The sequence below is a fragment of the Tachyglossus aculeatus genome, chromosome 22, assembly GCF_015852505.1.
Source record: "Tachyglossus aculeatus isolate mTacAcu1 chromosome 22, mTacAcu1.pri, whole genome shotgun sequence".
Classification (NCBI taxonomy): Eukaryota; Metazoa; Chordata; class Mammalia; order Monotremata; family Tachyglossidae; genus Tachyglossus; species Tachyglossus aculeatus.
The window spans coordinates 20,365,593-20,391,353 of record NC_052087.1 but is presented as its reverse complement, the minus strand read 5'-3'; the positions used below and the strand labels follow the sequence as shown (position 1 = coordinate 20,391,353).

General features: G+C 40.4%; 1 protein-coding gene across 1 annotated transcript in view; it reads right to left on the bottom strand.

Moving 5' to 3' along the window:
• The window catches only part of PDHX (pyruvate dehydrogenase complex component X), a 54,854-nt gene that overhangs the window by 20,594 nt on the left and 8,499 nt on the right, over window positions 1-25,761 (bottom strand). Inside the window, exons 2-5 of the mRNA XM_038764971.1 lie at window positions 23,971-24,048; window positions 15,347-15,447; window positions 7,881-8,077; window positions 2,579-2,677 (exon numbers count right to left, since the gene is read on the bottom strand). Coding sequence (XP_038620899.1) covers window positions 2,579-2,677; window positions 7,881-8,077; window positions 15,347-15,447; window positions 23,971-24,031 — 458 coding nt within the window. The 5' untranslated portion in view covers window positions 24,032-24,048. The remainder of the gene's footprint in view (window positions 1-2,578; window positions 2,678-7,880; window positions 8,078-15,346; window positions 15,448-23,970; window positions 24,049-25,761) is intronic.

Here is a 25,761-nt window from a genome sequence, read left to right as displayed (position 1 = left end):
AATATATTCAGAGTGGACAAATTATATCCTGGAGATCTACAAGCATCAGTAATTCTTCCATATTAAAAAAAAATCAATTTTGAATGCTTCATTGTGAACCACATTGTCTTGAGAGATATAGTAGTAAAACCAGAATTTCTTCAAATTTTTCCAATGGTATTTGTTAAGCGATACTATGTGGCACACACTGTACTAAGTACTGGGGTAGATACAAGAATAATCAGGTTGGACACAGTCCATGTCCCACATGGGGCTCAGAATGCAAATCCCCCTCCACCTCCTATTTTTTTTTTTTTTTACAGGTGAGGTAACAGGCACAGAGAAGTTAAGTGAGTTGCCCAAGGTCACACAGCAGACAGGTGGCAGGGACAGGAAAAAAACCCAGGGCCTCTGATTCCCAGGCCTTTGCTCGTTCCACTAGACCACACTGGTTCTCCTGCTTTCAGAATTCAATTTGTCCCAAATTGTTCAGAAATTTATCCCAAAATGTATCCGATACAATTGCTCTTCAAACAAAATTGCAGATGCATTAATTGAATAAATACTATTAAAATAAGCTTTTCGCAGGTCATCATCTAAAGATATCCATAAAGGATAGAAGTTACACTACTCTACTTTCCTAAAAATGTTTGGGACCTGTCAAGAACATTTCTTTCCATTACAAATTAAGTAGGCAAGATGGAGAGGAGAGTGGGAATATGGAAAGAGTGAGAAAGTGTTCGACTGCCCCATGACTGACTAGAAGAGATAATAAGAGTACTTGGTATGAAGTTTGATGTTGGCTATAGAATACAGAATTATTTTGTTTGCTAGATACTACGGGTTTAAGTGAACATCTTACAGTTCTTCCAAAACAAAGCAAAATGACACTCACCTAGCATATGTTTAAGCACAACTATTTAAACAGTATATAATACTAGACTGCTTCAGTATTTACAACTACTTATTTTAAAATAACAGATAAACCATAGACTAAATCTTAAACATAATATGACCAAGTTGATCTCTTTTGTTAAAAGGCACAAGAAGAACAAGTTTAAAAGACATTCTGAAGCTATAATAATTACCTTCCTAATGAAATCAATGGTACATCTCCATGGTGACTAAGAACTTTAATTAGATATCTCAGAATTCTAGAGGGTTCTCAGCTGCTATGAAGTAGTTACACACCATAAATTACTGGTATGCTTACATAATTATAAAGCTATATGACAACATTTCATTACAAATGATACACAATCAATTTAGCTCAATTTTACACAAATATGAAGATGTTAATTCCCGTATGTCTTACTTTCTTGCCATTTGTTATCATGTTAATGACCCTTTAAAATAGGGTAATAAACCTGATTGTCCCAAAATAGTAAAAAAACAAGTGGATACCTATGGGATTGCAATATGATTGCAATTTTTTAAGTGTATGTATCTGCCTACTTTAAACCAAAGATTTTTTTTTTATTTAAACCAGAGCAAATAGAAGAGAAGCAGCATGACCTAGTGTATACAGCACAGGCCTGGAATCAGAAAGACCTATGTTCTTATCTTGGCTCCACCACTTGTCTGCTGTGTAACCTTGGGCAAGTCACCTAACTTCTCTTGGCCTCTGTTACCTCATCTGTTAAATGGGGATTAATACTGTGAGCCCCATGTGGAACATGGACTGTGTTCAAACCGATTAGCATGTATCTACCCTATCACATAATTCAGTGCTTAAGCACATAGTAAATGTTTAAATACCATAAAAAAGAGTCTTCTGAGACTCCCATCATTGTTTTAAGTGGTTAGCTTTTTTCCTTTTAAGATGAACTGGCTTGAGCTGGTAAATGTAAAATATTTTGGAAAGTCCTAGGATCATATGTAAAAACCAATATTCTCCCCAAGTGAGATCACTTGAACCACACTTTTAGTGCTCTCCTGAATTGTGGGCCATCCACATAGAATATTTTTATAGCTCATATGACAACAAAGAGCTGAAGAATCTTTTTGATTTCCTCCACACTTCAATATCAATTTCTTCATATTGCTAATTATCTGGAGCAAATCAACTACACTTAAATTTTCCTAAATGAATGCAACTTCATTTTTCTCTAAGCTATTCTATTATTTTATTGCCCTTTCAGAAATTCTGAATGGCCCCAAAATGTGAGGGGAGGCCCAGAAAGTGGGAGGAATCTTCTGGTCAATTTTGAAATAACTGAAAATTCAACAGAAATGATTTCCAGTGTTTCTGAAACAAAAATGTCACATGGCTCTTTCACTGCTCTTAGTACAAACCTAAAACAACACTATGACAGAGTGTCACTGTTCTGCCCTGTAGTCTTTACCAGTTGGCTCCGGTGCCCTAAATCCGGTTCAGTTACTAAAATAGAGTTCTTCTTTGGGGAACAATACTACTGCTTAGAAAAACATCATGACATCACAGTACAATAATCCTCACATCCTGTCAGACGTAATTAAACATACAAAAGACTAATGCATTCTGGCAATTCACTGTGTATTTTTCAATTGCATATTCTGGGCAGGTTTGTTTTAAGGAACAGATGATCATGATAAACTCATCTGGCAAGTGCAAACATACTCTTTCGTGAATATTCCCCGGGGCCCTGAGGGGCTGCTCTGGCTGGCATCAAGTCCATGTTTCTCCAGGATGTTACGAGCAGCGGGACTTAAACGGAACCTGATTAGGAAAAAGAGGACAGTGACAGATCAGTCGATCACTCATACTTATTGAACGCTTACTGTGTGCTCACTGTACTAAGGGCTTGGGAGAGTTCAATAAAACAAGGTTATAGATACATTCCCTGCCCATGAGATTACGGTCTAGAAAGGGAGACAGACATTGATATAAATAAACTATGAATGTGTACATCAATGCTGTGGGGCTGAGGAAAGGGTGAAGAAAGGGTGCAAATCCAAGTGCAAAGACATATCTCAACCAACTCAACGGTTAAGTAGAACAATCTAAATCTTCATGATTTTGTTGATTCCATTTAATAATAATAATAATAATAATAATGGCATTTGTTAAGCGCTTACGATGTGCAAAGCACTGTTCTAAGCACTGGGGTGGGGGGTACAAGGTGATCAGGTTGTCCCAGGTGGGGCTCACAGTCTTCATCCCCATTTTACAGATGAGGTAACTGAGGCTCCGAGAAGTTAAATGACTTGCCCAAGGTCACACAGCAGACATGTGGCAGAGCCAGGACTCAAACCCATGACCTCTGACTCCAAATCCCGGGCTCTTTCCACTGAGCCACACTGCTTCTCTTTGACAACATCTGACAACAGGTAACTTCTAATGTCAAACTTTCACATTCGAGTCAAGCTAATATCCATCATTTTGCTGCAAAAGTGTCTCTGCAATAGCACTTCAGTTCAAAATATCCTTTTAATAAAAGCACATTTACTAGGACAAAGATCTGTATTCTATGAGGATATCTAAGCAACTGAGAGATCTATGACAGACAATAGGAAGAGTGAGGGCCAGGGAGAGGGAGGAAAACATGGCCAGGAAAAAGGAGGATACAAAAATGTACTTGCCACACAGCCACACTCACAATGAATGATATTCTTACCTACAATAATGGGCTTAATGTAAAACTGACCGAAGAAATAATAGTGACTAAAGTGATACAGAACATCCAACAGATGCCAGTACTGCTCCCGGTTCAACAAATTGCCTCATGGAGCCAGTGTGGGAAATGGGACAGCTAATAACATGGGTAATGGCTGTAACTTCGCCGACTTTCCCCTACTACTGATACCCCTATCTTCCGTATCTCTTGCTTTCCTTCTTTGACCCTTTCCCCCACCTTCTGACAGACCAATTCCCCAGTTCCTTACAGTTTTATGTAGCAAATTATGCACCTAGCAGCAAAGATAGCTGGTGGTGGTAGTGGGAGTGTTACTGTTGCTCTGTTTGCTTCCACACTGAGGGTATCTTTTTCAATATATAAAATATCAAAAATTTGTGACTGTATGAATGAATGTGTGTGTGTGTGTGTGTCATGGGGAAGAAGATGAGAGAAACAGAGGTGGGAGGGGGAGCAAGAGAAGAAAGAAGAGAAAAGGAAAGCTGGATAGGGGTATTGTCTTTTTCCATTGACATCTGCCTGTCTTTTAGGGTCCCCATACAGTATTTCAATCAGTGGACATCAAGGAGAGTGCTAAACAAAATGGGGCCTGCTGGTTTGCTATTGGAGGGAGTTTAAAGGAGATAGTCCAGGGTGGGGAGGGAGGGGGGTTGAGGGGTATGAGGAATGCAAGGAACAGGACTTACATAACTTTTGCACTGAAGAAGTTGAAAGGTTGGAGAAATTGTGAGAATACATAAATGCTAACCATCAAAGGAGCATCAGGCTGGAGAATCAGAAGATATGCAGCTCAATTCTCTGTACTGAGCAAATCAAATATCTAACACTGCACAGAGCAGATGGAAGATATTTCTGAGCCTCCTTGGGCAGCCAATCCCAGGGTTTAATTCCCTGTATGTCTAACTTATTTCCTTTCAAAGCAATGTAAATCTGTTATCTCTTGTTTGGTCCTCTGAGGAACTGAAGAATGACTGCTCATACCCTCCTCATAAAAAAGTAATAAAAAAAAAACCCTTCTAAGTCTCTCACTTTCCTCACAGGACTTATTTCTATCCATTTAATCCACACTGGTGTTTTTCTCTCAACCTTCTTGTTGTGGGCAGAGAACATGTATAACTCTGTTATACTGCACTCTCCCAAGCACTTAGTACAGTGCTATGTACAGAGTAAGTGCTCAATAAATACCACTATATGAAGTTTCTGAACAGTCTTTTAAGGTGTGGAGACAAAACTGAACTACTCCAATAAGAACTTGACTAATGCTGAGTATATAGCATACAGATTATATCCTGTGCCTGAAGGCACATCTCCAGTAATACAGCTCATTACCGATAGGTGGGAGCCTTTAAACATTACTATATTGCTGATTCATAACTTATATTCCATCACAACAACCAGATCTTTCTTCCATTAAAAGTGGCAAAGTGGTCAAAGTGGTCTCTCCTAATATCTACACTGTTCTTTTTTGGCACTAGACATTACTCTTTAGGATTGTCTTTTTTATAAAAGCAGAAACATGAAAAAAAATTAAAGGGAACTGCAAAATATACTCATTTGGGTCCATGGTTAAACTACTGGGAAGCACTATTCTAGTGTTTTTCTATAGGAATGATATTTTAAATGAAGGAATGAACCTTGGTATTTTATTTACCAAAAATAGAAATGGCATTAGAATTTACAAAAAGCATATGTCAACAAAGAAAGTTGGCAAGAACTCAGTTTATGCTCCATACGTAAATGCAAATGCCAAACAACAAATCAAAGAATGTGAATCAATTATTAATACTATTGGATTTGTTAAGTGCTTTCTATGTGTTAAGTACTGTTCTAAGTGCTGAGGCAGATACAAGTTAATCAAGTTGGACCCAGTCCCTCTCCCAAATGGGGCACACAGTGTAAATAGGAGGGACAATAGGTATTTAATCCCCATTTTACATTTGAGGAAACTGAGGCACAGAGAAGTTAAGTCACTTGCCCAAGGTCATACAGCAAGCAATTGGCAGAGATGGGATTAGAACCCAGGTATTCCAACTCCATGGCCCATGCTCTAAGTCATGCTGCTTCTTAATAATAATAATAATAATAATGACATTTATTAAGCACTTACTACGTGCAACGCACTGTTCTAAGCACTGGACTTAAGCTTCTTGACTTTATTGTAAACGTTCTAGGCCACCAGACCTCTAGGCCATGATGCTAACTTAATTTTGGAATTTGGAATCATTGCCCAAACAACCTATTCTTTAAAGTAAGGTCCAAAGACCTGAATTTTGCTTGTGGTTTTTTGGGTTTTTTTGGCCGCCTCTTTCATTAGTGTTTGACCAAGCTGAGTCACTCACCAATTTAGGGCTCAAGAATCAAACTGTAAAAATGGGGTGTGCATTATCTACCTTCTAGCATCTTCTTGTCATATATATTTTGTCTGTACTATGTCCCCTGGGGGAGAAGGACTATGTTTAATTCCCACCTCTGAATTTCTTCCCACAACTTAGTACACAGAAAGCACTTATAATTACTATTACTACCATTATAGAGCACAGGCTTGGGAGTCAGAAGGATCTGGGTTCTAATACAGGCTCTGCCACTTGTCTGCTATGTGACCTTGGGCAAGTCACTTAACTTCTTGATGCCTCAGTTACCTTCCCTGTAAAATGGCGATTAAGTGTGAGCCCCATGTGGGACAGGGACTGTGTCCAACACGATTTTCTTGTATCCACAGTGCGTAGTACAGTGCCTGGCACACAGTAAGGGCTTAAAAAATATCATCATTAGGCATTCATAAAGAACTGAGCTCTCAAAAAGGGTCAATCAATCTATCAATCAATCGTATTTATTGAGCGCTTACTATGTGCAGAGCGCTTGGGAAGTACAAGTTAGCAACATATAGAGACGGTCCCTACCCAACAGTGGGCTCACAGTCTAGAAGGGGGAGACAGAGAACAAAACAAAACATATTAACAAAATAAAATAAATAGAATAGATATGTACAAGTAAAATAAATAAATGGAGTAATAAATACTTACAAACATATATACATATATAAAGGTGCTGTGGGGAAGGGAAGGAGGTAAGGCGGGGGGATGGAGGGGGGGGGAGGAGGAGAGGAAGGAGAGGGCTCAGTCTGGGAAGGCCTCCTGGAGGAGGTGAGCTCTCAGTAGGGCCTTGAACGGAGGAAGAGAGCTAGCTTGGCGGATGTGGGGAGGGAGGGCATTCCAGGCCAGGGGGATGACGTGGGCTGGGGGTCGACGGCGGGACAGGTGAGAACGAGGCACGGTGAGGAGATTAGCAGCAGAGGAGCAGAGGGTGTGGTCTGGGCTATAGGAGAGAAGGGAGGCGAGGTAGGAGGGGGCGAGGTGATGGAGAGCCTTGATACCGAGGGTGAGGAGTTTCTGCCTGATGTGTAGGTTAATTGGTAGACACTGGAGAGTTTTGAGGAGGGGAGTAACATGTCCAGAGCGTTTCTGGACAAAGACAATCCGGGCAGCGGTGTGAAGTATGGATTGAAGTGGGGAGAGACAGGAGGACGGGAGATCCGAGAGGAGGCTGATACAGTAGTCAAGATGGGATAGGATGAGAGCTTGAACGAGCAGGGCAGCGGTTTGGATGGAGAGGAAAGGGTGGATCTTGGCAACGTTGCGGAGCTGAGACCGGCAGGTTTTGGTGACGGCTTGGATGTGAGGGGTGAACGAGAGAGTGGAGTCGAGGATGACACCAAGGTTGCGGGCTTGTGAGACGGGAAGGATGGTAGTGCCGTCAACAGAGATGGGAAAGTCAGGGAGAGGGCAGGGTTTGGGAGGGAAGACAAAGAGTTCAGTCTTGGACATGCTGAGTTTTAGGTGGGAGGCAGACGTCCAGATGGAGATGTCCTGAAGGCAGGAGGAGATGCGAGCCTGGAGGGAGGGGGAGAGAGCAGGGGCAGAGATATAGATTTGGGTATCCTCAGCGCAGAGATGATAGTTGAAGCCGTGGGAGCGAATGAGGTCACCAAGGGAGTGAGTGTAGATCGAGAACAGAAGGGGACCGAGAACTGAACCTTGAGGAACCCCCACAGTAAGGGGATGGGAGGGGGAGGAGGAGCCTGCAAAAGAGACTGAGAATGAACGACCGGAGAGATAAGAGGAGAACCAAGAGAGGACAGAGTCTGTGAAGCCAAGGTTGGATAGCATGTTGAGGAGAAGGGGGTGGTCCACAGTGTCGAAGGCAGCTGAGAGGTCGAGGAGGATTAGGATAGGGTCCATAAAATACAACACATTATGGCTAAACAGCTTAAATCAATTTCACACTCACTGAAGTTTTCCATGTGCTTGCTCCTGCTTGACAGAGACAAGAACCTGTGGAATGGTGGGAGTTGACGGCACAGTTGGTTGTGGTGATACTGGAGGCCCTACATCCTTGGGAATTTCTACTTGCTTCCAATCTTCTCCTTCTTCTACCATCAAAGCAATTAGTGCTCCTAGTCGAATGCCTTTACTTCCTTCTTCTACCTGTATTGTTAATGGAGAAAAACTGAAGTGTGAGCAGGTGGTTCTACAGAGCAGCGTGGCTCACTGGAAAGAGTCTGGGCTTTGGAGTCAGAGCTCATGGGTTCAAATCCTGGATCTGCCAATTGTCAGCTGTGTGGCTTTGGGCAAGTCACTTAACTTCTCTGGGCCTCAGTTCCCTCATCTGTAAAATGGGGATTAATGTGAGCCCCCCATGGGACAACCTGATCACCTTGTAACCTCCCCAGCACTTAGAACAGTGCTTGGCACATAATAAGTGCTTAATAAATGCCATCATCATCATTATTATTTTTATTAAATATGGAAGTCTTGGTCCAGCATCAAAGCCTTCAAAGCCTTATTGAAAGCACATCTCCTATCAGAGCTCCCCTGAATAAGCCCTCCCATTCCTCTTCACCCACTCCCTTCTGTGTTGCTCTGATGTGCTCTCTTTATTCATTTCCCCTCCGGCCCCACACTACTTATGCATATATGTGTAATTTACTTATATTACTGTCTAGACTATAAGCTCGTTGTGGGCAGGGAATGTGTCTGTTTATTGTTGTATTTTACTCTCCCAAGCGATTGGTACAGTGCATTGCACACAGTAGGTGCTCAACAGAGACAAGTGAATGAATGAATGAAAGCACACTAGATCAAGGAAAACACAATTAGAAAACATAGTTATCTCAATCTCCCAATTTTATTTCAAATCCAGGAAGTGCTTTATATCATGGCTAATGACACTTCTGTAACTGCCAATTACTGCATTTGCTTAACAAGTCCCATTATGTGAAGGAATAAAAACTCACATTTTTAAGGTCACAAACACCAAAATTCCTAAATACAATAACTTATTAATAATTGAGTTACTGCTTAAAGTGGCCCAATAAACTGGCACAAATTTAAAATAAATAGAACATTTTTTTTAAGAGAGATGACTCACTTTGAATTTGAAATTAAGGTGATATGTTTCTAATTAAAACATATTCACAACAGTCCAGGTTCAGACATTATAGAGAAGAATAAACAATATAAAAGAAAAGGAAATTACTATGGAGAAGATCTAACAAGATGGAAAATATCAAGCCATAATTAGCTCTTCCAACTTGACTCAGGGCTAAAACAGAAACTTCATGAAAACCCTGAATCCAGAAATAAATTATTTTCTACAAGCTAGTATTTTCTGGGGAAATCTTTTTTACCCAAACAGTGAAATGTAACCAAGGCAGGGACAACTGAGTAGCTTTGTAATAACTGATCAAAATTTGATGGCAAGTGCAACTTCCCCAATTATAACTGCAGATGGTCCTTAGGAGGAAAAAAACGTAAATATCATGCATAATAACAATAATAACAATAATAATAATAATAATAGCATTTGTTTAATGCTTACTATGTGTCAGGTACTGTACTAAGTGCTGGGTTGGACACAGTCCCAGTTCCACACTGGGCTCAGAGTCTTAATCCCCGTTTTAAAAATGAGGGAACTGAGGCACAGAAATGTGAAGTGACTTGCTGAAGGTCACACAGTAGACAATTCATTCATTCAATTGTATTTACTGAGCGCTTACTGTGTGCAAAGCACTGTACTAAGTGCTTGGGAAGTACAAGTTGGCAACATATAGAGACGGTCCCTACCCAACATTCATTCATTCGTATTTACTGAGCGCTTACTGTGTGCAGAGCACTGGACTAAGCGCTTGGGAAGTACAAGTTGGCGACATATAGAGACGGTCCCTACCCAACAGCGGGCTCACAGTCTAGAGCGGGAGGCAGAGAACAAAACAAAACATATTAACATAAAAAATAAATAGAATAAATAGGTACAGATAAAATAGAGTAATAAATACGTACAAACATATATACATATATTCAGGTGCTGTGGGGAGGGGAAGGAGGTAAAGGGGGGGGGATGGGGAGGGGAAGGAGGGGGAGAGGAAGGAGGGGGCTCAGTCTGGGAAGGCCTCCTAAGCGCTCCTCCAAGCGCTCCTCTCCCAAGCGCTTATGGTGGTGCTCAATAGAGTTGGATTCATTCGAGCATATTTATTGAGCGCATACTGTGTGCAGAGCACTGTACTAAGCGCTTGGGAAGGGCAAGTTGGCAACATATAGAGACGGTCTCTACCCAACAGTGGGCTCACAGTCTAGAAGGGGGAGACAGACAACAAAACAAAAGATATTAACAAACAAAAATAAACAGAATATGTACAAATAAAATACAGTAATAAATCCATACAAACATATATACAGGTGCTGTGGGGAGGGGAAGGAGGCAAGGGGGAGGGGAGGGGGAGGAGGAGGAGAGGAAGAAGGGGGCTCAGTCTGGGAAGGCCTCCTAAGCGCTCACGGTGGCGCTCAATAAATAGAGTTGGATTCATTCGATGGAGGAATAGGAATTAGAACTCAGTCCTTCTAACTCCCAGGCCTGTGCTCTATTCACTAGGCCATGCTGCATTTCCCTGCTGTTTACAATCTGATTTTAATACTTGAGATAATTTATCTACCCTGAAGAATGCCAAAGGATCTTTCCTCAACCAGAAGTGTTCATTTCTCTACCTCAAAACAAATTAACTTCTTGGGGAACTGGTTTAATCCCAGGGCTGAGAGAAAGGAGATCCAATTTAGTGAGCGCACTGTTGGGTAGGGACCGTCTCTATATGTTGCCAACTTGTACTTCCCAAGCGCTTAGTACAGTGCTGTGCACACAGTAAGCGCTCAATAAATACGACTGAATGAATGAATGATGCACTTGCCCATATTTTAGAAGGCCAGAAAGGGGGACCTCTTTCACCCTGAACTATGTCCTGCTTGTGGTACCCCAACTCCTGATTCCCAAATACTCTTTGATAAAGCCCTTTAATCACAACCATTTTGGGGACCCTCAATTTAATCATTTAATTCTCATTATGTTCAGTCTCTGGTGTAAAGAATAATCATTCTCATTCACGTGGGTTATTTATGTCTACATCTGACTAATGAGACTGATTTGAGATCATCAAGATCTCCTGAAGCTTGGAAAAAACTTCTACAGGGGAAGGACACTTCAGAGTTCTCAAATGGTTGCTTTTAATAATAATAATGATGGCATTTATTAAGCGCTTACTATGCGCAAAGCACTGTTCTAAGCGCTGGGACATTTACAAGGTGATCAGGTTGTCCCACATGGGGCTCACAGTCTTAATCCCCATTTTACAGATGAGGTAACTGAGGCACAGAGAAGTTAAGTGACTTGCCCAAAGTCACACAGCTGACAAGTGGCGGAGCCAGGATTTGAACCAATAACCAATGACCTCTGACTCCAAAGCCCGTGCTCTTTCCACTGAACCACACTGCTTTTGCCACTGGCTTGTTTCCATGTTACTGTAACAGATGGAAGCTTCAAACTGATGAACACCTTAATCAATCAATCGTACTTATTGAGTGCTTACTAAGTGCAGAGCACTGCATTAAGCACTTATATTTCATTATTCCTTCAAGTGGTGTGATCACTGCCTAAGGTACCCTAAAAATGTTTTATACTGCATTTTTTAAAAAGATCCGATGAGAAATACCTTTGCTTTTCCTTTTTTAATCCCCCTTCCTACTTGCCATCCCCTTGGTTCAAGTGGGAATAAAGCACTTCCTTGCTATGAGGATCTTGAATGGTACATTTTTAATCACATACTCGGAGTAATGAAGCTAATGGTTAACATTCATTTTCTCAATATTTGTAAAAATCTCTTGTGAGAGAATAATAGATACATTTGACTTGGAAGCTCTTTCAGAGACAGCAGTGTTTTTTCAGAACTGCAAAACGGCTTCCATTATTTGTTCAAATCTCAGTTCCATGTAGCAATGTAGTGGTTACAGCTGATGGATAAACTATAAATTTCATTTCATATTAAGTGTCACAGTCCTTAACTATACATTTATTCAAATATCTGAAGAAAACATTTACAGGTTAAAATTGGCTTTGAATATTTTCCTATGGGACTGGAGTCACCAATATTTTTCCTTCTATAGCCTCAGATCTCTTCCCCTTTAATAATTAAGGTATTTGTTATGTACTTAGTGAGTCAATCATGTTTATCAAGCATTTACTATATGCAGAGTACTGTACTAAGCACTTGGGAGAGTTTAATATAACAGACACATTCCCTGCCCACAGTGAGCTTAAAGTCTATGTGCCCAACACTGTTCTAAGCACAGGGGTATCTAACAAGGTTATCAGTTTGTACACAGTCCCTGTTCCACATGAGGCTTGCAATCTAGGTGGGGGGAAGTAAGATTTAATCTGCATTTTTACAGATGAGGAAGCTAAAGCACAGAGCCACATAGTCACTTGCCCAATACCACACAGCAGACAAGTGGTGGGGCCTGGATTAGAACCCAGTACCTTTGGATACCTCCCCACCACCACCAAGGCCCGGGGTCTTTCCACTGGGCCCCGCTGCTTCTCTCACTTTGAGTCTCACCTCACCCCCTTTACCTCCAAATGGTTTTCTAATTCACAAAATTTACATTCCCGAAACCATAAAAATATGGCATAACAATAGAGACATCAAGCCTAGTGAGCAAGTAGAATTTTTAATGTGGGCTTCTAAAGCTTCTACAACTGGTTCCTTCAACTGTTTGGCATTTGTGTGGTATTAAAAGGCTGGATGAATAGGCGCTGTTGACCTAATGACATTGTTAGCAATTCAAAATACATGTCCAAGCAGCTGAGTGGAAAATGCTATCAATTTTGTGAGATGTTTTCATCTAATCAATGCAAGAGAAAGGCCAGCAGCACTGCTTGTCAGAAACAAAAACATAATGAAATGCAATTGGATTTATATATAGTAATTCAAATCATTTTGGTGTTATGTTTTTGCAGGGTGCCATATAAAGAAGAGCAAAATCAATGAAGAGTTTTGGTCTGATATACAGTGATTTTCTGGCTAGCTATAAATGGGGATTTCATATGCAAAAATGTGAATTCTTCAAGCACTGACATGGGATTCAGCTGGTCGCAATTTTGGACATACTGTTACACAACTAGGAGGATGTGCCTAGCATTCAATGTTGTGGAAACTTACATGACAATTGAGTCCACAATCAGAAGTAACAGACAAGCCTTGGCCCAATCTTAAAGGCTGCTGGACTCGCTGGACTCAAAGGAATCTATTACAGACATAGGGGAACTTTTGTTCTGGGCAGGGAACATGTCTGCCAACTATGCTGTAGTATACTTTCCCAGAGGCTTAGTACAGTACTGTGCACATAGTAGGCACTCAATAAATACCACTGATTGATTGATAAGGCAAATCTGTTTGTAATCAGTCGGCAAAGACATTAAATGTGCAAGTACAACTGGTCAAGGTTTCCTCTAAAGTGACGTTTTGCGATAACATAATGTTCATGTAACAACAGAGAGCTTGGAGTGGGGAATGGTCAGGTCAAGAAAAGTGATTTTGGTCTCCAATTTTTAAAGAGAAACTGGAGAAAGTTCTTTAAAGTATGACAAAAACAATTAGGTCGTAGTAGAAAAAGTGGTATAACATTTCACATACTATCTTTACTTGAAGAGGTCACAAAAAACTGACACAATCTGGAGAAGAGACGATGGCGGGGGAAATTTAATAACTGGCTTTAAATATAATATGAAGGAGAATTCTTAGAGGCTGAACTCCAGATTTAGAGACAGAAGTTTAAGATAATTACATTATAGTAAGGAGAATGTGGCCTAGACTTTTTGATAGGGTAATAAGCACTGGAATCTGCTACACTTGAAATTCTGTCCCTGGAAATTTTTGAAAATAAGACTGAAGCCTGGGCTCATAGCCTTAATCCCCATTTTACAGATGAGGTAACTGAGGCACAGAAATAAAGTGACTTGTCTTGTTAGTATGTTTGGCTTTGCTCTCTGTCTCCCCCTTTTAGACTGTGAGCCCACTGTTGGGTAGGGACTGTCTCCATATTTTGCCAACTTGTACTTCCCAAGCGCTTATTACAGTGCTCTGCACACAGTAAGCGCTCAATAAATATGATTGATTGATTGATTGTGTAAGGTCACACAGCAGACAAATGGCAGCACCAAGATTAAAATGCAGGTGCTTCTGAATCCCAGGATCATGCTCTATTAGGCTATCTACTTCTTCTTGGGATTGAACTGATCTTTGGCTAAGGAGAAATTCCATCAAAACTTTGATCTTAATTTAAGGTTAAGAAAACACCACTTACATGCCACTCATTTTCAGACTAAATATTAGTGCCCTTTTCATTTCAATAAAGATATCTTGAGATAGATCTGTCTTTGAAAAAGTTTTGATTCTATTTTTTTTGACTCCTGAGAGGTTAACTTGGCTTTAAAAATAGAAACAAATTTATCGGGATCAATAGCATTTTCGTTATATCTTTCCTTCACTTATATTTTCATTTTACCACAGACTTGCATTGTACACTTTAAAAGCCTTGGTATAAGCACCAACTGAAGTCCATTTCACATTAATTTTTACACCTGCAGAGGCTGCCATATTGTAGATCACATTTTTCCCATCTTTCATTAGAAGAAAATATAGTTCTAAACAATATGATATACTTTATATAACCTTAGGGGGTAACTGCAGTAACTCTCTGGAATACAAATGCCCACTCAATTATTCCTTTGTACAAACACTATTTCAAATAGAAAACCTTCAGGAGCAAGAGTAATTCTTAGTTATAGGGGATCCATAAAACAATAAAAGCACCAATCAGCAAACTAGGCTTGCCTAAGGGCTACCAAGGTAGGAGAACAGTAATAGAAAACCACCTATTCCTTATCCTTAATCTCCTTGAAGCACTCTAAACTCACCTAGCTTCTCTCAAACCCCAAAACACATAGCAATCAAAATGTGGATGGGCTACGTTCAAGGAATTTTCTAAATTTTATCATTTGATGTTAAAAACTTAGCACTTAACTAATGCCTCCTCAACAAGGACTGCCTCATATTTTATCAGCATTAATTTTAATAATCATGAAAACAGCATTTAAGTGCTTAATGTGTGCTAAGCATTCTACTAAGCGCTGGTGTAGATACAAGATAATCAGGTCATACCTCTTCATTCTAGTCTCTAAGAACTCAATAATCACTACTGATGAAGGTGACTCTTTGCTTAATGAGTGGCAGTTTATAAACTGGCAATTTAAAAATGCTAATGAATGCCTATAAATAGAGGAGTGAAAAACACAAGCTGTCAAAAGTGCACAAATGTAAATGGAGTGTAAACAATATACAACTTCAAGTTAATACATAAATTTATTCTTACCATTATTTTAGCCAAAGTGCCATCTTCGCTTGAATCCAAGGTAACCACTGCTTTGTCAGTTTCAATTTCACATAATGCATCTCCAGAACTCACAGTTTCACCTAGAAAATACACATTGATGTTTAAAATGAGGCCCAACTGCCTTTCAGGAAGCACTGAAACATAGCACAGTTTCTACATATGTAGATCCTCAACGACAGTCACATTCTCACTTTCCTCCACAGGCTGTGGATCAGTGGCAAACCCTAGTCCAAAGACTTGGATAATGCAGTATCATCATCATCATCAATCGTATTTATTGAGCGCTTACTATGTGCAGAGCACTGTACTAAGCGCTTGGGAAGTACAAATTGGCAACATATAGAGACAGTCCCTACCCAACAGTGGGCTCATCTTTAAAAATACAAAAACTTAAAACATTAAAAATAATTTTCACAGAGAACACGCCAAAAATTCCAGGCAGGTCAGTCTGTCAGAAAGAATACATTTCAACTAGAATCAAATGTGGTAACTGTAAGTAAACCCTCTGACGGCAGGAAATGTGTCTACTGAATCTGTCTTCTTATACTTGCCCAAGCACTTAGTATAATGTTCTGCACACAGTAAGCGCTCAATAAATACCATATCTGAACACTTTAGAAATGTCTGTGCTATTTAAATTACTTGTATTTGTCACAGAAATGGAAGGTAGAAGTTAGAGAAATATTTTTGATTGGATGTCACTTTACCCCAGACTGAGCCCCCTTTTTCCTCCCCTCCTCCCCTCTCCACTGCCCCCCCACAGCACTTGTATATATTTATACACACTTCTTAACTCTATTTATTTTACTTGTACATATTTACTACTCTATTTTATTAATGATTTGCATATAGCTATAGTTGTATTTATTCTGCTGGTTTTGACACCTGTCTACATGTTTTGTTGTCTGTCTCCCCCTTCTAGACAGTGAGCCCATTGTTGGGTAGGGACCATCTCTATATGTTACCGACTTGTACTTCCCAAGCGCTTAGTTCAGCGCTCTTACTGCACACATTAAGTGCTCAGTAAATGCGATTAAATGAATGAATGAATTACCTAATACAGAGTTCTACCAACCTGACAAAATCTAGAGTAGGTAGGAGCCGAAGGAGGACCAACAGAGAGCTACTGGCTTTGTTGTTGCTTTATCGCTTTTGTTGTTTAAACCCCATTGTTTCTTTCAATGGGGCTTAGTTGTCAGTTCCAAGTTCCCCTCTTTGGACTGCAAACCCTCTGCAGATCAGGGGCCATGTCTAAATTCTAATCTTTGCACCTTTCCACTGCTCAAGCACATCGCAAGTGCTTACCAAAGGTTATAAATAATATTTAACTACGCATTTTACATTTTTAGATATTCCTCAGGTTTTTGCATTACTTCCCCTTGTTATACAGTTCATAAAAATAAGTGTTCCATCTTGTTTTTTGTACCAAGAAAATTCAATGACTTTCATCTTTCATAAAAGGTTAAAGAAGAAGCATTTTAGAGAGAAGAAATACATTGTTTTGGATTGTGCCACCTTATGGGAATAGCATGGTACAGTGGATAGAGCACAGGCCGGAGAGTCATGGTCATGGGTTCTAATCCCAACTCTGTCACTTGTCTGCTCTGTGACCTTGGGCAAGTCAGTTCATTTCTTTGTGCCTCAGTTACCTCATCTGTAAAATGGGGATTGAGACTTTGAGCCCGACATGGGTCAGGAACTATGTACAGAGACTATGTCCAACCCAATTTGCTTGTATCCACCCCAGCATTTAGTACAGTGCCTCGCACACAGTAAGCACTTAAGTACCAAATTATTATTATTATTGAAACATCTTGCAAAAAAATCTGTTTCACTAAAGGAAATCAAAAATTAGGATTTATTATCTCTCTCTCTATATATATATAGCCGTTACTGCACATGCCTTTATAAATATAATTCCTGTACATTTAGAACATGTTTTTCAAAAAGAAATGAAATTCATTTCAATTTCTTCACGGAAAAAGATAAAATGAAAAAAATTAAAAAACAAACAGTACTCCTAGTAAGCTATTAACCAAAACATTATCTTATTTTTTTTTGGTGTCTAACATTTGTTTTGTGAAGTACTTAAACACTGGAAAAATTATTTTGCTTTTTATTATCTGTCTTCTGTGCAAGTGGTACACACGTACCTTGGCTTAAAATATTAGAAGTGTAAAATAAAATAAATGAAAAGGAGAAAAATATTTATTATTGTTTCGGTGGCCTTTGCTTAGGAACTATAGCACTGTAGAAGCTCCTCAATTCGTTGGGCATGAATTCATCAAAAAGAGACATGATGCTGTGTTGACACTAATCACAATGCCAAACCTTTTTTATTATTTTAAAATAAGCAGATAAGCTAATGTAAAGAAAATTGTTGGTTTGGGGAATTAGCAACAGGATAGGACACTGCAATGATACCACCTTCAGAGAAGCACAAATTGCTTTTAAAGCAGGGGATTTAAGAGACTCGTAGGAGGTCATGTAGAATTGTCGATGGTGGTGAAGGAAAAAAACCCTCAATCTTGTGCTCTGACAATCCTGCTGCCTTGCTCTTTTAAAATGTCAATAGGAAGTTTAGCATGCAGTTTGTTGTGGGCAGGGAATGTGTCTATTAACTCTGTTATTCTGTATTCTCCCGAGCACTTAGTATAGCACACTGCACACAAGTGCTCAAAAAATACGATAGATTGATAGATATCTACTGTGCTGCTGAATGCTTTTTCATGACCTCTTTAAAACAATGTATCAAGGTACAATTTCTAGTTTTTTTTTAAACCTAGAATTTTTTTAAAAAAACAAAAAACAAAAACCAACTACCATTCTGGTTTGTTATCAGTTGTAGAGTCTGCTGAGAAACCCAGACAGGAATGTGTTAGAGGAACAAGATCCCTAAGATAGCATGTTAGGTAATCCTAAGAACAAACTTGCTCTACTACTACTAACTCCATTTTAAAAAAATACTCTATTCACAGGTCAAAAATCTTAAAGGAAGCATGACTATCAGAAACCACTTTCAAACAGCACTGATTTGCTGTGGAGCCTGGGGGGGAGAGGGAAGCTGTTAAATATATGATTCCATTTTAGTACAAGATATATATTTACTTAAATTTAGTTTCCAAATCTTCTAGACTGTAAACAGGGAACATGACTGCTAATTCTATTGTGTTGTACTCTCCCAAGCACTTAGTACAGTGCTCTGCGCATACTATGCATTCAATAAATACCACTGATCAATTGAGTGATTAAAGAATAAAAGAAAGTTAGGATTTTCAGAATAGAACAAAGGACAAACAGCAACTGGAACAACACTCTACCGACCCCTGCTGGTTTTGCCTTAAAAATAATGCAAAATCAATTTCATAAATCTTTTGTCTTCCGGAAAAATAGCTAAACTATGAAAGGACAGCTGCCACTCAAATCTCATGCTTCTCTTTATTCTTTTATAAAGCACTGAGAAGCATTGTGGTCTAGTGGATAGAGAACAGGCCTGGGAGTCAGAAGGGCCTGGGTTCTAATCCTGCCTCTGCCACTTGTCTGCTAGTGACCTTGGGCAAGTCACTTAACTTCTCTGTGCCTCAGTTCCCTCATCTTTAAAATGGGGATTAAGACTGGGAGCCTCACGTGGAACATAGACTGTGCCCAATATGATCATCTAGTCTCTACCTCAGCACTTAGAACAGTGCCTTGCACATATTAAGTGCTTACAAACACTATTTTTTAAAAAGGGCTTTATAGCATTAAGAAATTAGGTCAGTCAGGCTTCCCATATCAATGCTTCCCTTGTTGTGATTTGACTATTAGAAATTGGTTTGCTCCAAACCAACAGCTGAATGAATAACAAGAAGAAAGGAAGGAACCTTACTGACCTGAGGTTAACACAAATACTGAACATCTTTTACTCCACTGCTCCAGACTAAAATTGTACTAACTTCTCAAAGGCTTTCAGGGAAGTCGTCTTTGCAAGGTGACAGGTTGGGGCATTGAGGGAAAAATTAACCTAGTGCTGCACAGAACATATAACTGTTGTTTTACCAGGTAGCAAACCAGAGGGGCAGAATCTGTAGGAAAAGAGGGTGAAAATCTGAGTCACCTGCTGATGGCTGCTAGGCCTACAGAGAAGGTGAGAGGGAACAGGAATTTCTCATGGAAGAGTAATCCCCAAAGTGTTTCACAACACAGTGGCTGAACTGCAACACTTTAATTTCTTTCAGGTATATGAAGTCTTTCTTTGTAGCAACTCAAAGCACTTCACACACATTGGGGGTTAATAACATTCTTATAGCCTTGTAATTTAAGAGGGATTGTGGAAACATCTGATCTACTGTAAGGTCTACAGACCTAGCTAAAGGAGAAAGTCCTTAGCTTACTATTCAAAAAGGAAAGAAAATCCAGAAAGATAGAGTGTCAGGAGACTAATTTTAACACCTTAGTATTAGGTCTTAAAACAGTTAGTATCATCTAGCACCTTCCAAATGTTTTCATCACTACCTTCCTGGCTTACTAATTTTACAGAAAAGTCTCTAAAAGCTACTTGAGAACTTTTTTAAGCACTTATTAAGCAGCAGGAACCAAAATAATTTTCTGCAAAGCTTTATAGACTGCTAATCTGAAAAAAATAATCAAAGAGCTTTCATTGGAACCATTCCATTTAAGAGACCTTCATTTTTACAGTGAATTTTTCATACTTTGCAAAGAGTAAACCACACTTACTGAGAGTGGGTTGGCAAAGGAGTAGGAGTAGCACAGAAACAATAATTTAAATTTTGCCTTCTTGTGTCAGCCTTATTATCATTTTTAATCCTGGGTACTAAAATCACAATTCTACTAAAGTAATCTAAATTCCCCAGTCAAACAAAAGTAACACATCATATGGCCCCTGCTTTGGTTGTATTGACATCTTTGGTTTAGCTCTGCTTTACTTTGATATCTAATTTTTCACTCTCCTATCGCACGTATGTGAATTAAATATGGGACTTCACACTTGTGAGTCTTAACTTTAACATAATAAAGTTCTCAGAGTGGTAATTATTGGAAATCTGCACTCCTCATGTTCCCTCACATTTCTTCCTTTCTACCTAACTTTCCCAACAGTCTGGAAAACACTACCACCCTGTCAGTTTCAAGACTGAAACCTTGACATTAACCTCAAATCCTGTTGGTTCTTTCTCCACAATATTTCCAGATTCCACCATTTTCTCCATTCAATCAGCCTCATTTTCAATTAAAAAAAAAGAGGGCTGGCAATCAATTCCTTTTGTTGAATAATTTCCCAAATCATGATTACTGTACTCTCCCAGCTGCTTAGTACAGTGCTGGCCACACTCTAGCACTCAATAAATGGTATTGATAGGTGCAGCCTAATTGAAGGGTGTCTGGGGGCTCTACATTTGTTTCATTACCCTTCTGCTAGCACTGCTGACTTTGGGGTCATCAGTGAAGCACTCTAGGAAACAGTGAGATCTGAAAACAGGGAAGAGAACCTCAAAAAATCCCCAAATACCATGTGTTGATAGGGTGAATGTATTAATGGTACAATTCCTTGGAGTGAGCCTCATGCAGGTTTAATAATAGTTCACTGTTCCACAAACATTCCTCCTGTCTGCATGGACGTCATTCCACAAAACATCTTTTAGGAGCCGAGGGTTAGATTTGTCTCACATAGATTTGGGTCAGAAATGGATATTTCAAGCAAAAAACTCTCAAAAAATTACCCATGCTCTGTGATGTCTTAGCCACTGAATAGTAGTAAGTGTTTAGTAAGATACCAGACCAGAATGTGAGGAGGCCAAAAGTGGAACCAGAAACAACTGGTGAGCCAGAGTTGTACTTATCAGTATGTAAACTATTTTTACAATGGGATTTCCTTGTAGGAGGCAAAGCAAGGTCCACCAATCTTGAAAAAGAAGTTTCAGGAGGGTGTTATGCTATCTGACATATCTGGAAAATTCTCCTTAAAAAGCAATGTGCTCTATTTTATACATGAAAATGGAACAAGTTAAAAGGCCATAAATCTTGCCGGTCCCTAAAATGCTTTTCCCATATTCCAGTAATCATGAATTAATTATCAGAGGACAGCAAGCAGGGGGTACAAAAAATGAGTTAAATGTAGGCCCACAGTGACTTCTTGTGTGATATTTAATTAACTCTTGGAGTTTTGGGAAATGAATCATTCTATAATCATTCCCTAAAGAGTTGTTCCATGTCTGAACTGTCATTTCAGAACAGTGGATACCATTAGTCTTGCATACTTTAGGTAGAAATAGCCCATGTTCGGTAATGTACCAGGAAGAAACTTAAAAAAAGGTCAATGAACTCAGTTATTTATAACAGAGAAACCTTCTTCACAACATTACCAAAGTCTGTACCAACCCCAGAGTTGCCTGCTCTCTTTGGGCTCTTGCCCCCTGGCTACTGCTGAGAAGCAGTGTGGCTCAGTGGAAAAAGCACAGGTTTTGGAGTCCGAGGTCACGGGTTCATATCCCGGCTCCGCCAACTGTCAGCTGTGTGACTTTGGGCAAGTCACTTAACTTCTCTGTGCCTCAGTTACCTCATCTGTAAAATGGGGATGAAGACTGTGAGCCCCCGTGGGACAACCTGATCACCTTGTATCCCCCCCAGCGCTTAGAACAGTGCTTTGCACATAGTAAGCGCTTAATAAATGCCATTATTATTATTATTATTATTATTATTACTAGGACTGGCTAAACTACCCTCCTGAAACCCCTTCACCTTCTCTCCCCCAGCCCCAAACCAGTAGTGCTTTGGGGATTGAGTGGTGTCTTTTTCCCCAGTGACATGCTCCACCTGCTCTGGGCATGTCACTCCCCTCCTCAAAAATCTCCAGTGGTTGCCTAACAACCTTCAAATCAAGCAAAAACTCCTCTCAGCTTCAAGGCTGTCCATCACCTCTCCCCCTCCTAACTCACCTCCCTTCTCTCCTTCTACAGCCCAGCCTGCGCCCTCTGCTTCTGGGCCACTAACCTCCTCACTGTGCCACGTTCTCACCTGTTCTGCCATCGACCCCTGACCCACGTCCTACTTGTGGCCTGGAATGCCCTCCCTCCACACATCCACCAAACTAGCTCTCTTCCTCCCTTCAAAGCCCTACTGAGAACTCACCTCCTCCAGGAGGCCTTCCCAGACTGAGCCCACTCTTTCCTCCCATCTTCCCCATCTCCCCAGTCCTACCCCCTTCCCCTCCCCACAGCCCTTGCATATATTTGTACATATTACTCTATTTTATTTGTATATATTTATTACTCTACTTGTTTCATTAATGATGTGCATGTAGCTATAATTCTATTTATTCTGATGGTATTGACGCCTAATTGTTTGGTTTTGTTGTCTGTCTTCCCCTTCTAGACTGTGAGCCCGTTGTTGGGTAGGGACCGCCTCTATATGTTGCCGATTTGTACTTCCCAAGCGCTTAGTACAGTGTTCTACACACAGTAAGCACTCAATAAATACGACTGAATGGATGAATGATGAATAAATAAATCTTAAGTCGCTCCCCAGGCCAACAGGCTGGAGAGTCAGGAAAATAAGTCATGAACACGGGACAGTGCATCTATTACAAAACGTTGAAATTTATAAATAGGATTGTAGACTGTCTGTATTTCTCATCCACATATTCCTTCCCAGCGTTTAGCAGAATGATTTGCATGCCGTAATACTTGATATGTCCCTCCACATGTGAACCTCATGTGGAACTGGGACTGTTTGTGACCTGATGATCTTGTATCTGCCCAGTGCTCAGTACAGCGAGTGCTACATAGTGCTCAACAAACGGTTAGAACAGTGCTTCTGGAGGCCTTCCCAGACTGAGCCCCCTCCTTTTGCTCCCCCTCCTCCCCCTCCCCATCCCCCCACCTTACCTCCTTCCCCTCCCCACAGCACCTGTATATATGTTTGTATGTATTCATTACTCTATTTATTTATTTTATTTGTACATGTTTATTCTATTTATTTTATTTTGTTAATATGTTTGGTTTTGTTCTCTGTCTCCCCCTTCTAGACTGTGAGCCTACTGTTGGGTAGGGACTGTCTCTATATGTTGCCAACTTGTACTTCCCAAGAGCTTAGTACAGTGCTCTGCACACAGTAAGCGCTCAATAAATATGATTGATTGATTGACTGATGAATATTACTACAAATTACTACAACTACTCTAGATACCGTTTGAATGACTCAACTGCACCCTCTAGTGCCCCACACAATTCCAATTCCCGTTAAGTGTCTCAAACACAACGAGAAGATAGACTCTTCCCCTGAAATAACATTCCTCGAGTCTTTTATTCTAGAAAAAATCTGAAATCATGTTCTCCCCAGCTGGGGATACATTACTAATTTTCTCCAAACGAGACACTGGAGAAACACAAAATAAGTATTTTTGGCAGCATACCACTGAAAATACAGCTCTGCACACAGTAAGTGCTCAATAAATACAACTGAATGGAAGTCTTACTTGTAGGACCTTTCATGAGGGTCAGGCATCCAATTCAGTTCATTATCCAAAACAGACTTTATTACAATTATCTGTTTCATCTTTTTCTCTAATTAAATAACAAGGACACAAAAGAACTTAAGGATATGCTTACCTTCCTTTTTTAGCCACTTCACAACATTCCCTTCTTCCATTGTAGGAGACAGTGAAGGCATTAATATTTTGATAGTAGCTGTAAAACAAAATATGAAAATTACCCATTAAATATTTTCATTCATTCAATCGTATTTATTGAGGACTTACTGTGAGCAGAGCACTATACTAAGCACTTGGGAAGTACAAGTCGGCAACATACAGAGACAATCCCTACCCAACAATGGGCTCACAGTCTAGAAGGGGAAGACAGACAACAAAACCAAACATGTAGACAGGTGTTAAAACTGTCAGAATAAACAGAATTACAGCTAATGCACATCATTAACAAAATAAAGTAGTAAATATGTACAAGTAAAATAAACAGAGTAATAAATCTGTACAAATACATAAAAGTGCTGTGGGGAGGGGAAGGGGGTAGAGCGGGTGGGGATAGGGAGAAGGAGAGGAAAAAGGGGGCTCAGTCTGGGAAGGCCTCCTGGAGGTGAGCTCTCAGTAGGGCTTTGAAGGGAGGAAGAGAGCTAGTTTGGCGGATGTTTGGAGGGAGGGAATTCCAGGCCAGGGCAAGGACATGGGCCAGGGGTCGACGGCGAGACAGGTGAGAACGAGGCACAGTGAGGTTAGCGGCAGAGGAGCAGAGGGTGCGGGCTGGGCTGTAGAGGGAGAGAAGGGAGGTGAGGTAGGAGGGGGCAAGATGATGGAGAGCCTTGAAGCTGAGGGTGAGGAGTTTTTGCTTAATTCATAGGTTGACAGGCAACCATTGGAGATTTTTGAGGAGGGGAGTGACATGCCCAGAGCGTTTCTGTATTTCTGTACAAAGATAATCTGGGCAGCAGAGTGAAGTATGGAATGAAGCGGAGGTTTATCTAAATTTGTTCAATCAAACTGACTTTAAGGTTCCTGTAACTTAAAGGAGTTTAATCTGGGATTAAGAGAGAGAATCTACAAATTTTAAAAGAAAGGAACTAAATCAATCAATCAATCATATTTATTGAGCGCTTACTGTGTGCAGAGCACTGTACTAAGCACTTGGGAAGTACAAGTTGGCAACATATAGAGACAGTCCCTACCCAACAGTGGGCTCACAGTCTAGAAGGGGGAGACAGAGAACAAAACCAAACATATTAACAAAATAAAATAAATAGAATAAACATGTACAAATAAAATAGAGTAATAAATACGTACAAACATATATACAGGTGCTGTGGGGAGGGGAAGGAGGTAAGGTGGGGGGAGGGGGAGGAGGGGGAGAGAAAGGAGGGGGCTCAGTCTGGGAAGGCCTCCAGAAGCACTGTTCTAACCGTTTGTTGAGCACTATGTAGCCCTCGTTGTACTGAGTACTGGGCAGATACAAGATCATCAGGTCACAAACAGTCCCAGTTCCACATGAGGTTCACATGTGGAGGGACAGGGAGAACAGTCATTTCATCCCCATTTTGCAGGTGAGGAAACTGAGGCCCAAAGAAATTCAAGGACTTGCCCAAATGTCACCAGGCACATGAGGGGCAGACCTGGGCTCTTTCCACTGCGCCATGCCTGCTCTGACCCCACCAGGGGTGGACCCGAGCCAACATAAGGGTCTAGGAAATGCTACGGGAGGGGTCCCTGGAAGTCCAGGGGGACAGAGGCACCCCAAACCCACCTCCCTCCCTTCCCCCAGTGGCTCACCAAAAAGCTTTCATGGTTAACCACTCCCCTCCAGAATTAAGTGCATTAGCTTCAAGACAATCCATCAGTTCTCTCCCTTACTTTATTCATTCATTCAATTGTATTTATTGAGTGCTTACTGTGT